At 38.8% G+C, this 15,061-nt stretch overlaps 1 protein-coding gene across 1 annotated transcript in view; it reads right to left on the reverse strand.

Annotated features, from left to right (window-relative positions):
- Nucleotides 1-15,061, reverse strand: part of aqr (aquarius intron-binding spliceosomal factor) — a 132,531-nt gene that overhangs the window by 106,626 nt on the left and 10,844 nt on the right. Inside the window, exons 8-14 of the mRNA XM_061968174.2 lie at nt 11,575-11,643; nt 11,369-11,469; nt 11,224-11,300; nt 9,079-9,143; nt 4,538-4,654; nt 4,352-4,465; nt 2,370-2,473 (exon numbers count right to left, since the gene is read on the reverse strand). Coding sequence (XP_061824158.2) covers nt 2,370-2,473; nt 4,352-4,465; nt 4,538-4,654; nt 9,079-9,143; nt 11,224-11,300; nt 11,369-11,469; nt 11,575-11,643 — 647 coding nt within the window. The remainder of the gene's footprint in view (nt 1-2,369; nt 2,474-4,351; nt 4,466-4,537; nt 4,655-9,078; nt 9,144-11,223; nt 11,301-11,368; nt 11,470-11,574; nt 11,644-15,061) is intronic.

Raw genomic sequence — 15,061 nt, forward strand, 5'->3', positions numbered from 1 at the left:
AGGTGTGTAATTTGTTGTGAGTTTATGCACTGTGTTGGTTTTGTTGTTTGAACAAGGTTATGTTCATGCACGGTTCATTTTGTGCACCAGTAAAAAAAACATGGTAACACTTTAGTATGGGGAACATATTCACCATTAATTAGTTGCTTATTAACATGCAAATTAGTAACATATTGGCTCTTAACTAATCATTATTAAGTACTTATTAATGCCTTATTCAGCATGGCCTTATTATAACCCTAACCCTCTAACCCAGCCCTAACCCTAACCAAATAACTCTAAATTAAGTCTCTGTTACCGGGTACTTAGAATACCGTATTTTCCGCACTATAAGGCGCACCTAAAAACCACAAATTTTCTCAAAAGCTGACAGTGCGCCTTATAACCCGGTGCGCTTTATATATATATAAATATTAAGATTCATTTTCATAAAGTTTAGGTCTCGCAACTACGGTAAACAGCCGCCATCTTTTTTCCCCGTAGAAGAAGCGCGCGGTGCATGCTGGGATATGTGACGTTTCATTTCCATTTGTGTGTTTATGTAAAGACCCCAAAATGGCTCCTATTAAGTGTGTTGTCTGTCTAATTATAAATAATGCAGACGAGGCGTGTTAACTGAGTTCTCAACGTTTACTCACAGCGTGCTCATAACCACATTCTAACTGCCAGCATACAACGCTTCTCAGGGCTACCGCGCATGCTCGTAACTATCGTTGCATGCTGGGTAGTGTAGTTGTTATATTTGCTAGCTCATAACAGCACATTGAGAGACACGCTTACGCGCTTAATTCAATACTCGCCGTCATTCCGGGTGGATTGACAAAAGACCTCCAGCCGCTAGATATTGGTGTCAACAGGGCATTCGAAGCTAGACTGCTAACTGCGTGGGAACAATGGATGACAGAAGGCGAACACACCTTCACTAAGACGAGGAGGCAGCGCCAGACGACGCCAACATCTGCCAGTGGATCGTAAATTTGCCCAACTTTTCACTTCGGACACCGAAGACGAAGGATTTACGAATGAAGAATAACTTCAGAAAGTGAGCGCTATGTTTATTTTGTGTGTTGTGACATTAACGTTCGAGCAACATTATGTTGCTATTGCTCTGCACTATTTTGAATTTTACTATGTTTGTGATTGCACATTTGCGTACATTTTGGGAGTGAACAGAGTTGTTAGAACGCTGGTTTTTAATATATTATTAAAGTTTGACTGACCTATCTGACTGTTTTTTTGACATTCCCTTTAGCGCAGCGTAGGCGCGGCTTATAGTCCGGGGCGGCTTATTGGTGGACAAAGTTATGAAATATGCCATTCATTGAAGGTGCGGCTAATAATCCGGTGCGCCTTATAGTGCGGAAAATACGGTATGTTCCCCATACTAAAGTGTTACCAAAAACATATAACTTTGTCTTGAATTTGAAAAAAAAAATTTTTTTAATTTTTCACTAAAGAAGGGTTCGGTGAATGCGCATATGAGACTGGTGGGGTTCGGTACCTCCAACAAGGTTAAGAACCACTGCCTTAGAGGCTCCACTGTTTTCATATTAGTACATTTGACATTAATATTCTGGACTAATGGCACACGCGACAAAATCTCTGGTATAAAATGTTGTCAATTGTAAATCCTGACAGTGTGTCTGTAAATATACATCCTTAATGCCACTAACAGATAAATACATTTTTAAAACACTTTGGCTGAACTTGTTCCTTCTTGTCAGAACGCGTTTAACACGCCTCGTTCGCCACACTGTCCACTACAAAACAATGGCTGCATTTAAATGTTGAAGCGAGAAAGCAAATTACATTTAGCCAACACAGCGTATCAGAGCAATTAAACTGGGTAAGGATCAATTCTGCACGCTTATCAGCTACACAACAATCTGTCACTGCCTCGTTTAGCCGAAACAGGAACTTTCCGAGGCCCTTTTATCAATCAGAGTAGGTAATAAGAGATGTTCACTGTGGCCTGAAATGGCAGAGCAAGTCACACAACAGACGGGTTTATTAGCGCCGGTGTGCTTTTTGGCAAGCTAATATGACGTGACAAACACAGCTGTTCAAAGAGTTTATTCTACACGCCGCTGCAAATCGATTAAATTAATGAGGCGTGCCCTGCTCTCTGGCTGCTACCAGCTGCTTGTTGAGATGGGGAGGTGCTCACTCGCTGCCATTTAACGGTTGCACTCAGGCGACAATGGTGCTGGTGCAGTTTATCACGGCGACTTAACGCGGGACCGCAAAAGGTGGAAGTCTGCCTGTGTGTGTCAGCTGAGGTCACGGACCTTTTTTTTTTTTTTTTTTTACACAGCACATTTTGCACAAAAACTCTTTTATTACAAGAATAAACTTTTATTTTCTTTTACCTGAGGGAACCAAAATGTTTGGTCAGGGATTCTCGAGTGTCGACTGCTGCTACGTTGGACAGAGCAAAGTCATGGAGCTCTGGGAAGTGAGCAAAGGCTGCTCTCTGTAAGACAAAAATGTATGTGTAAATAAACATGTGTCACATTGTATAAATATTAGTGCATCATACTTCTTTATATTATGGCCAGAGGGAATCAAATTACTCGACTGCAGAGAGTACAGGAATTATAAGCGGCAAGCCTTGGTTGGCACAAATTAATGCCTTCAATCCCTGATTACTTTTAAGGTCAATGTTGAAAGGTTTCTTTTTAAACTCCAGTGTAAACGCCAGCTTTACAGATGCCATTTCCTCCACAATAGGTTGTGGTAATGAAGTGAAGTGAATTATATTTATAAAGCGCTTTACATTGTGAAACCCAATATCTAAGTTACATTTAAACCAGTGTGGGTGGCACTGGGAGCAGGTGGGTAAAGTGTCTTGCCGAAGGACACAACGGCAGTGACTAGGATGGCGGAAGCGGGGATCGAACCTGCAACCCTCAAGTTGCTAGCACGGCCGCTCTACCAACCGAGCTATACCGTCCCGTACTGACATCCGTAGTGGCATGGCAGTATCAATAATAGGAAAGGCCACCATTATACATTGTTTTAAGACCTCAAAAGCTAACTGTTGCTTTCTTAATTCATTTATAAAGCCAAACAATAAATGAATAGGTCATAAGAAATATCAACAATTGTCGATATCAACTTATATTAAACACTTATATTGGAATGCAGTTTTCAGCCATATTGCCCAGGCTTAATTGTAATAACTACTAAAAATAAATATATGACAGAAAAAAATACATTATCGCCAATTATATGAATTAGATGACACCCCCGCAGCCATGAATAGATTGCAGTTCTGTGGGAAACAATGCTTTCTTATTATACACTTTGTGGACACTACCTGGTTATGGTTTGTCCCAAATGGAATATAAAAAAAAAAAAACTGTTTATTTTATTTAAAGGGTGGATGCTGAAATGTTTAGGAGTTTTTGCTTTGCGTAGGACATTCATTTCTCTTAAAAAGTAAGTATACACGTCAGCTTTACATATGACATATGTGCTATTTACGATGAAACCATTATACATATTAGTGTGCAATAACAATATGTAGTATTTATAAATTTGTTATTGATTTACTTCTGCTTTTGTGTGTAAAAAAACCTTTGAAATTGATTCAGTAACTTTTTAGCAAAAAAACAGACCAGTGTGACTGTGAAATAAATAGATAATAAATTAATTACAATGCAGGTGAAGTTCCCTATATTCCTATTATTTAATGTAAGGGAATTAGGTACAAATGAAAATTAACAAGTATATCAATAATCCATACATCCATTTTCTACCATTTGTCCCTCATAATTTTGACAAAATAATACAATGGGAAATGACACAATATGGTACTGCATACGTCAGCAGCCAAATTAGGAGCCTTTGCAACCTTTTTGCTTACTTACTACTAAAAGATAAGTTGTCCAGTATGTTCACTATGTTATTTAAGGCCAAAATTATTATTTGATTGTAATAAGAAAATGTATGTTTAATACCGGTACATCATAATATTTTCTGTTAAAATTAAGCCCATAATGAAATACTTTTGTGGTCCCCTTTATTTTGAAAAGTATCGAAATACATTTTGGTAACAAGACCAAACTATTGGTATCGGGACAACCTAAATCGTTACACTCCTAGTGCTATTAGTGGTGGTGAGTGTTGTGGTATTCAGTATCATCAGTTAGGTGCTAACAGTCACCCAAATTATTCGTTTTCCTGGGGGGGTAAACAGGAGAAATGAATTCCAAGTGCAGCATTCATTTATTCAACTGCACTCTGGTGATTAATCATGACAGTGTGTAGTGAAGGAAATACGTAGTGCATAGTTTTACAAAACTGACATTGTGAACATATGCCGCATTGCCATGGTTGTTACGATTACCTGCAGGGATGTGATCCTATCATAGTGCAGCGTTGTCATCTCTTTCTGTGTCAGGGCGTTCCCAGTTTGGTCGTTAATCTCGAAGCCCGTGTAGAACTTGAGCATGTCGAGCAACTTCGTGGGGGAAAAGGTTGCAAGTCATGTTGTGCGCATGCCTTGGAGCACAAAATTAATGCCGCACAGTACCTGGCAGAAGAGGTGGCCCTCCTTCTCCCGCTGGGTGAGGCTGGAAAGATGGCAACTGACCACCAAATGAGAATCATCGAGCACCGTGTTGAACCAACGTCTGGTAGGAAGCAGGGCCTGGACACAATGGAGTAATATGTTTAACATTCAACATTATAATGTAATTTAATATGTTCAACATTATAATTTACGATATATGGGAGTCCTCCATAATAGAAAAGAGCAGAAGTACAGTTCCCAGCATCTGGATGTCTAGTTTACCCCTGCTGTTTTCTTTGCTTGATGGAAAACTGGCGCTGACGTAAGGACTTTGATTTATTTGCTGGTCGCAGTACAGTAACATGGGAGGAGGGAGTCAGGGGGAAAAGAAAGCTGTCAAAATGAGATAGCAAGAGCCGCTTTGGTGTGAATAAATCAGCTCAAGTTGTTGACGAAATGACAGCCCGAGCGTAAGGGTGACTCTTGCCCGCCAAACAAAAGCGAGTCAAATGCGTCAAGACTATAAGGAGAAAAGAAGTGCCCAGACGAGAAGGAATAGAATATGATATGGAATATTGCCATGCAAACAAGTGAACTGACAAGCTGTCTTCAAGGCCTGCAGATGTAGCAAGTGATACCTGAATTCAGAGAGAAGAAATAACTTTTCTCTTTTATCAACCAGCAATCTTTGATCGACACAGCCTGGCATCTTTTTCCCCTCTTTTTATCCTCATTTTCAGGCATGGATTATAGAAGAACGTATAGATTTCAGGCTTCTGTAAAAGGAGAGGGCTTTGAAGGACAGGGCTTGTCTCAGGAGACGCAAGGCTAGCTGGCCACCGGCCGATGCCAGGAACAGCAAAGCCAAGCCTGTCAGTAGACGGTCAGCTGAAATCTATAAAGCTCCATTGCTTGTAACAGGAGATCTGCACACGCAGCAGGAACCAATGGCACATTGTTTCTATATATCTGGTAGTCAAAATCACCACCCTTCCATCTTACCCTCAGCACTTCAGTTTGACAATGCAATAATTTGATACCAGTCATAGTCTTGCTGAGCAACACAATTATTATTTCACCATTTCTAAACTTGACAGTTCTACTACATTCTGTAGTGCCTCCAGAACAGAATGGAACTGAATGGGGGTTTGAATAAATACTGATAACCAAAAACTTTTTTTCATATCTATTATTATTTGTAAAACTAAGTTTAAACATTTTGTGCACAGATTTCTTTGCAACTGGCTTGACGTCAGCTTCTTTAGCAGCACAGGCATCCCAGGCTTCCAAAACACGCCCTGGCGAAGCTGGCGTTTTATGTGGCTGATTAGTCTTGATGTGTTGCAGCACAGTTAATTTTTTCCTCCTTGTAGAGTGTTTGCAGAACATTTGGTGCAAATAGCACACAAAATGTCTTTCTTTGAATCATTCCTACATGATGAATGCCATGTTTTTTACACTCAGCTTAGGAAAAGATTCCAGTTAAGCAGAAAAGAAGAGCACTCGATTTGCTCACCCAAACCCGCCTACAGCACTGTAGAGGTAATCTCGCCTCATTGGAGTGTTTTTTATTTCTATGGATACATCGGTATGATGTCATGGTTCCTAATATCTGTCAGATATTTAATACGCACCCCTAGTCATAAAAAAGATGAATTACAGGAATCACAAAATATGAGCCTTATCATTTTAAGGGCGGCTAAACAAATTGATTAACATCCAATTTGTGATTTTTATTTATTCCCATTCTAAATCAATTCATAATGTGATTTTTTTCTGTTTTTTAAGAATCAATATTTGTATTAAAAATCCATCCATCCATCCATTTTTCTACCGCTTGTCCCTTTCGGGGTCACGGAAGGTGCTGGGGCCTATCCCAGGTGCATTTGGGTGGAAGGCGGGGTACACCCTGGACAAGTCGCCACCTCATCGCAGGCCAACACAGATAGACAAACAACACTCACATTCACACACTGGGGCCAATTTAGTGATGCCAATCAACCTATCCCCAGGTGCATGTGTTTGGAGGTGGGAAGAAGCCGGAGTACCCGGAAGGGAACCCACGCAGTCACGGGGAGAACATGCAAACTCCACTCAGAAGGACCCCAAGCCCGGTAATCGAACCTAGGACCTTCTTGTTCTGAGGCACACACAATAAACCCTGTTCGACCATGCTGCCCTGAATTAAAAATAATTTAATAAATATAATTGATATCATTATTACTGTTGATGCGGTTCCTATAATTCATTTTTGGTTTTCCATTTTTGTAGCATTTTATTTGTATGTCTTTATAGCTTTGTAAATTTCTGTCCTGAGTATTGTAAAGCTGGGATTGCGTTGGATGGGGGTTATTTTTTTTTTTATTAGATTGGTTAACATTCTGTAATGTTTGAAAATAACATTTTAAAAATAATTTTTTAAAAAGGATAAAATATGTAAGTTGTACATCAGCAGCCAAGAGGAGTTTTTGTAACCTGTTTTAAAAAGGTTTTATTATAATTTATATCCCAAATAATCTATTACGAAAATCGTGTAGAAACAAGAATGGATTTTAATCGAATCGTCACCCAAAGAAGAATCTCCACCTCTAATAATTATCTGTCTGTTATGTACAATGCAATATTATTATACCAAGACTTGTCCACGGTGTACCCTGCCTTCTGCCCGATTGCAGCTGAAATAGGCTCCAGCACCCCCGCAACCCCAAGAGGGAAAAATGGATGGATGGATTATTATACAACATTTAAAATCCCCCCCAAAAAGTAGAAATGCAAAAAGTGTACCGTATTTTTCGGAGTATAAGTCGCTCCGGAGTATAAATCGCACCAGCCGAAAATGCATAATAAAGAAGGGGAAAAACATATATACGTCGCACTGGAGTATAAGTCGCATTTTTGGGGGAAATGTATTTGATAAAACCCAACAGCAAGATTAGACATTTGAAAGGCAATTTAAAATAAATAAAGAATAGTGAACAACAGGCTGAATAAGTGTACGTTATATGGCGCATAAATAACCAACTGAGAACGTGCCTGGTATGTTAAGGTAACATATTATGGTAAGAGTCATTCAAATAACTATAACATATAGAACATGCTATACGTTTACCAAACAATCTGTCACTCCTAATCGCTAAATCCCATGAAATCTTATACGTCTAGTCTCTTACGTGAATGAGATAAATAACATTATTTGATATTTTACGGTAATGTGTTAATAATTTCACACATAAGTCGCTTCTGAGCATAAGTCGCACCCCCGGCCAAACTATGAAAAAAACTGCGACTTATAGTCCGAAAAATACGGTATTTGTCTACATTGAAATGCATGTTCCAGAGTTGTATCTTTAAATGCCCAAATGCAATAGCCTACTGTAATAGAACAACATAAACATTTCAACATGTGAACACAGTGCTAACTTTGCCAGCCCTTCATTTTCTCCTAGACTGTTGCAGCTGCAGTGAATCCCTGCTCAGTCGCAATTCAGCAGATGAGGGCCCGCGTATTCGAGGCTTTCTTATCAATAACATTACTTTTTTTGTATTTTGTGAGAAAGCCTACTTAATCGTTCTTATTCTCTCGAAAATACTTTTTTCATGCAGAAAAACCATCTCATTCATACTAGGCTGGGAATCCTTTATACAGATGATGGAGCATAAAACGTTCTTTGGCCACAAAACTCACAGTGAGGTGAACACAAGTTCATATACAAAAGTTAAGTCGTTACTGGAGTTACAACAGGCAAGCACTGTGGATTATGTAGAGGCGGCATTGGAGAATCGCCTGCATCCTCTCTGACTCAATTGCATATGGAGCAGCATACCAATGCTTGGCGCTTGTAAGGGAGATGGAATCGCAGTTGTAGCGGTCGCCTGATGAACAGGCTAAATACTAAACCGGATTTCATCTGTCCTCCTGTGTTCTCTTAAGTACTATACATTTTATAATTTAGTAAATGTGTGAGTTATATTTGAGGTGGAGAGCAGGTGTCTCCAACTTTCATAACAATCAGAGCTACTAGAAAGAAGGTAAGCATTTTTGGGGTTTATTTCAATGATTGAAAACAACTAAATTGTACTTTATTTGCAAAGCAGATCTCCAGTCAACAGTGTGTTCATTGTCTGTATGCTACTTTGTCATTAAATAGAGGCATTGAGTCGTAAGTATTAAGTCCAATTTTGAACAAGTGAACACGCTGCAGGACTGTTTGTTTTTTGCTGATACTGAACCAATATCCGATATCAATATTGGACTGGGACAGCGTCCACTATGCTCGTTTTTCCGCTAATTCAAAAAAGGATCTTGAAAGGTAACCTCTGCAGATAACCGGGTTCTATATACAGTATTGCAAAATTAAAATATTTTTGTTGAAAACTGTCTAACACCCAACTTTGCTCTTCCTGTTTTGCCCAAGTAGGCAACAAACAAGTTGGGTTGAGTAAACTGGGTCCTCTACTTGTCAAATACCCTTACCTTAATTGCCGTTTTTAATCAATCTAAACAAAGCTTGCTTGAAATTGAAAAAAAATCTGACTTTATAGTCTAGTTTTATGTGTCTTACCTCCAGATCGATCATGAGTTCAATGAATCTCTCACAATAATGGACTTTTTCCATGGTAATGGGCCCTGTAGGGGAAACAAAGGAAACATAAGACATAAACATACGTGTGTGAAGAAATTACAATGTGGAAAATCTGTGCCAGGACTAGGAAGAGTACCAAATTTGGTACTTTTATACAAAACCCTAAACCAGTGAAGTTGTTACGTTGTATAAATCGTAAATAACAACAGAATCCAATTATTTGGAGATCCTTTTCAACCTATATACAACTGAATACGCTGCAAAGACAAGATACTTCACATTCGAACTGAGAAACTTTATTCTTTTTTGCAAATATTAGCTCATTTGGAATTTGATGCCTGCAAAATGTTTCAAAAAAGCTGGCACAAGTGGCAAACAAGACTGAGAAAGTTGAGTAATGCTCATCAAACACTTATTTGGAACATCAGGTGAACAGGCTACGGTAATTGGTAACAGGTGGGTGCCATGATTGGGTGTCATATCATCAAAAGGTTCAGAGAATCTGTAGAAATCACTGCATGTAAGCGTAACAAACATTGAATGTCCGAGATCTTCGATCCTTCAGGCGGTACTGCATCAAAAACCGACATCAGTGTGTAAAGGATATCACCACATGGGCTCTGAAACACTTCAGAAAACCACTGTCAGTAACTACAGTTTGTCGCTACATCTGTAAGTGCAAATTAAAACTCTATTATGCAAAGCCAAAGCCATTTATCAACAACACCCAGAAACGCTGTCAGCTTTGCTGGGCCCGAGCTCATCTAACTAAGATGGACTGATGCAAAGTGGAAAATTATTATGTGGTCTGACGAGTTCACATTTCAAATTGTTTTTAGAATTTGGGTTTTGTAGGTACCGACCGAATTCCATTGATACTATCAAGTATAGTTTCACGTAAAATCAAACGGTGCCAGATTTCCACACTTCTTTCCCAATCGTGTTATAGAGCACAATATGTTGTTTGAGGAAAATATTGCATATTTTTGGGGGTTTTTTTTGCTATAAAAAACAAACAGGGTTATCTGCTGTACAGTATGTCTGCTCAAGTCCCTATTTTCAGGAACACTAATACAAAATAAATTGTCTGATTGACTGCTAAAAACGTTATGACGGACCACCTCAAAAAAACAAAATGGATTTTTTTTTTTAACAGAATGAGACACTCAGATGAAAATAAAAACTGTGGGCTTTGCAATATTAAATATGTACAATAAAACACTGAATATTGACATGTTAATATTGCTCCTCTTTTACTTCTCACCACCTAAATAAAATAAGACACATGGAATCTGATATAGTGTCACTTTTCTGCAGAACTTGGTTGTAAAAATCTGCTTCCGTGTCTGTCCATGACACCCGCGTTTCATGCTGGCTGCTCTGAAACACTCTGTGGAAACAAACCCCGCCCACACTGTGCTTGGTGCTTCGTCTGAGCTGCTCTGACGTACCGGTAGATTACCGTAATAACTTGTATATCATTCAAAAGAGCAAATTCCAACCATTGAAATACTTTCTATAGTTCAAGACTCACGGTACTTTGAAAACAGCACTGCTGCGCATCATCTTGGCGGCTACAGTTTTGACGTTAAAGGTCTAAAAATATCATTTGGAAACGTCTGGCGAGCTGGATTAAATTGCCCAATTGCCGCAATTTGCCCAGGTCTGGTTTAGAGATTTATGCCTTAATAGTTTAAAAAAAGAATATTGTTATATGACTTACTTTTAGAACTTTTATGACAAAGACCATTTCGAATGCCTCGGATATTTAACATTCACCAAACCATGATGGGACCCCTAAAGGTTAAGGGTAAAAAATATATACAGTATATTGTGATGGTTTTAAAATGGAAAAATATCAAAATGGCCCCCGCATCCTTTGATTTTTCAGTGAGCAGCTCTCAGCGGAAATAGTTTGGACACCCCTGCATTGGAGAGATGTGGATCCTGCTTGGTACAGGACTGTAATCCACTCTGTCTACTATGAATTCTACATAAACAGAAGGGGAGGGGGGGGGGGGGGCTCGATGTCTGTGTTACAGGGCCTGTGGTCGTGGCACTTTCGGAGAAGGGTACACGTGTTAAACGGATTTAAACATCTTAATGAGAAAATGAATTGTTTACCTGACGGCGGGACTGACTCGAGGACCCCGTGAAACTTTTTAATGAGAGCTGAGAGGAAGGTTCGCTCTTTTTTAGCCCTGGACAAAGAAGAAGTAATATGAGGCAGGACTAAAAAAACAAGGCTTCATAAGAGAATCTTATTTACTGCTCAGCTGTGTCAGCATCCATCTTGTCAAATTTCTTCTTGATGAGATTCCAGAATTTCTGCAGCTTGGGAACCTTCTTCAGCTCGTGTTGGAGTCTGGACTGCAACAACATATGTTTCCATGTAGGATTAGATGAGCGCACTTGTGAAAACACACTTGAGTGTGCAGAGTAGCCATGAATGAAATGCATATGTTGGCATCTTACTGGTATGAGGCACATCCACATTGGCAGAGAGATGAGCTGCTGCACCTGTTCTCTGATCAAATCTACCTCCTGGGACGGAGAGAAAGAACACAATGCAATGTACATTTTTTTTTTTTTTACAGGACTTCTCTGCATAAACAAAACTCCAGCACTAAAATATGCATAGGCTTTTATAGGACACTATCAATACTGAGGAGTATGCAACTATAGCAGATTTTCAAATGAGACCTATGCGGTACTTTGCTGGCGCTTGAATGCAGCACTGGACAACGGTCTGTAGCCGAGTGTAATACTGCCACCTAGTGGACTTCTCAGGATAATGCAAATCAAAGAATGTTTAAACAGCGCTTACAAATGAACGGCATGATGTGATTTCATGCTGATTAGTGTGTTATTATTCATAATAGGATTCCAATGTGGAATATATCGAGGTCTTGTATATATTTATTGCATTGATCAAAACAATTAACTGTACACCTTTTGTGTAATGAATGCCCCACAAAAAACAGTGGGAAATGAGGCCTTTTTTTTTTATCATAACCCTGTAAAAGCAGCTATTTTGCCACTTTTGTATAACATGTTCTGCATAAAAAGCACAAACATTCTGCCTTGTGTAAGGGTATTCTAACAAATCAGTAGAAAGCAAAGAACAATCAACCATGGATGACAAAAGGATTAAAAAATTCTTGTAATACAAAGAATAGATTATATAGAAAATGTATAACAAATAACTATAGATGCAGAAAATAAGTACAAAAAGTATACAAACACGCTAACTAACATACTACGAACATGTAGAAAATAATAATACAGTAATTATTAGACAGAAACAAAAACAATATGAGAGCAACATGGGGCATCCTCGATAGCCTTATTAAAAATGGCACTAAGAGGGATTACCCCAATACTTCTCAGACGGAAACAAAAATAATGACAACATGAAGGAAGTAGTGAAAGCTTCAATAATCACTTTGTAAATATTGGACCAAAATTGGAGGAAAGGATTCCAGACCCAGTTTCAACTGAGGACTATAATGACACCATAGATAGAAATCCCAACTCAATGTTCCTCAATATTGTGACACAGGAGAAAATAGTTAAAATCGTGAAAAAATGCAAATCTAAGACTTCAATCGCTTGTAATGGAATTGATATGGAAACGATAAAAAAGGTTATTGAAGAGATCTCAAGACCAATAATGTATATTAGTAACCTATCATTTCAAACAGGCAAATTCCCAAACAGAATTAAAAAAGCTAAAGTTGCACCAATTTATAAGACTGGAGACAAACACCAATTTACAAATTATAGGCCTCTTTCTTTACTTCCAGAATATTCTAAAATCATTGAAAAACTGTTTAATAACAGATTAGAGACGAAACTGTTATAGGCGCAAAGTTCAAAGCCAGCATCTGTGATGGTATGGGGTGTATTAGTGCCCAAAGGAACATATGTTGCCATCCAAGCAACGTCTTTTTCATGGACGCCCCTGCTTATTTTAGCATGAAAATGCCAAGCCACATTCTGCTCGTGTTACAACAATGTGGCTTTGTAGTAAAAGAGTGCGGGTACTAGATTGGCCTGCCTGTAGTCCAGACCTGTCTCCCATTGAAAATGTGTGGCGCATTATGAAGCGTAAAATACGACAACGGAGACCCAGGACTATTGGACAACTTAAGCTGTACATCAAGCAAGAATGGGAAAGAATTCCACCTGAAAAGCTTCAAAAATTGGTCTCCTCCGTTCCCAAATGTTTAGTGTTGTTAAAAGGAAAGGCCATGCAACACAGTGGTAAAAATGCCCCTGTGCCAAGTTTTGTGCAATGTGTTACTGCCACTAAATTCCAATTTAATGATTATTTGCAAAAAAAAAAATAAGTTTCTCAGTTCGAAAATTAAATATCTTGTCTTTGCAGTGTATTCAATTCAATAAGTTGAAAAGGATTTGCAAATCATTGTATTCTGTTTTTATTTACGATTTACACAACGTGAAAACTTCACCGGTTTTGGGTTTTGTAAACCTTAATGGAGGTGTTTGGATGTTTTTAAAGGAATTATAGGCAGAATAGAGCGGCTCCTAGAGGCTCCATTGTAATCAGACTTTTGATAGAATTTATTTAATATTTAGAATGCATTAAATAAAATACATCCATTGTCATGTCTTCATAATGATTGTGACCAAAAAAGTGCAGTTCCCCTTTAAATATTGCACAATGGCGATATAGCGATCTCATTCAATTTGCAATAATATCACTAGTAGTTGCACGGGGGAGCCCACAGGCAGAGAGAGGAACATGAGTGGTTGGCAAAAACTACAACACCGTTAACTGTTGCAACTGCGGATATAACTGAATAAAGGCTGCAGTACATAAAGACGAAGTGAACTTATTTTTAACTGTTTTAACACTTGAAGAATCAATACTGTTACTTCTAATGTTGTGCAGCATTAACTTTTGCGGGTGTTATTAAATGGGATTACTTGTCACATTTGTGCTAGTCCCTACGCATTGTGCCTTGTGATGGTTGACGACGAGACTTGTGCAGTTGCCAATCATGTGCAGCAATCTAGTAGTTTTACACATGCGCTCTGTGATGAGTGAATCAAGTGAATCTCATCACCAGTCATGTGCGAGCTTTTGCGCATGCGCTTTGTGATAAGTACATCAAGTTAATCAAGTGAATTGATTCAGTTCAGTATGACTCACAGGTATCCGAGTCAGTAAAAATAATCACGTTTACCATCACTATTTCCGATGTGTGTTGTTATAAATAGACAACTGTCAAAGTACAGGATCATCTACTACGGATAATGAAAAATAATGATGTCCAATGTGTTACCTTATTGAGGACTCAAACCCACAAACAAAAATTGTGAATATGTTACTATTTTTGAAGTATAAACTCAAACCAGCGGAAAAACATTTCCAAAAAGTTGCATTTGTTTTTGGAGCTCTTCCTATTTCTTGTATTCTGACACATGACTTCTTCCCGGAAGTGAAATAAAAAGCTGTGGTCAACCAAGCCAAGATGGTGAACTATCCGAGGACGCAAGGAGCCTACTGTATTTTTCGGACTATAAGTCTCAGTTTTTTTCATAGTTTGGCCGGAGGTGTGACTTATACTCAGGAGCGACTAATGTGTGAAATTATTAACACATTACCGTAAAATATCAAATAATATTAAAGCTGCAAGCAGCGTTGGTCGGGCCCGCGTATTTGGCAGGTGCTAGTCCTAAGTGTCCCAATACTTTTGTCTACTTTTAGTCTGAAGTGTCCCAAGACTTTTGTCTAGTGTACCTACCTTGTCTGCATTGTGTGGGCACGTTGGTGCTTCCTGCTTTTGAGCAGCCATCTTAAAAAAACAGCACCGCAGGAGCATCAGTGCAGCGGGTCTTTGAAGGGTCATAAAATCAAAACCGGAGCAGGTATCACAACTCTTTTACCAACTTTTAATCAGAAGGGTTCAATCTCTCTCCTGTGTTAGTTTGA

This window comes from Nerophis lumbriciformis, linkage group LG08 (genome assembly GCF_033978685.3).
Source record: "Nerophis lumbriciformis linkage group LG08, RoL_Nlum_v2.1, whole genome shotgun sequence".
Taxonomy (NCBI): domain Eukaryota; kingdom Metazoa; phylum Chordata; class Actinopteri; order Syngnathiformes; family Syngnathidae; genus Nerophis; species Nerophis lumbriciformis.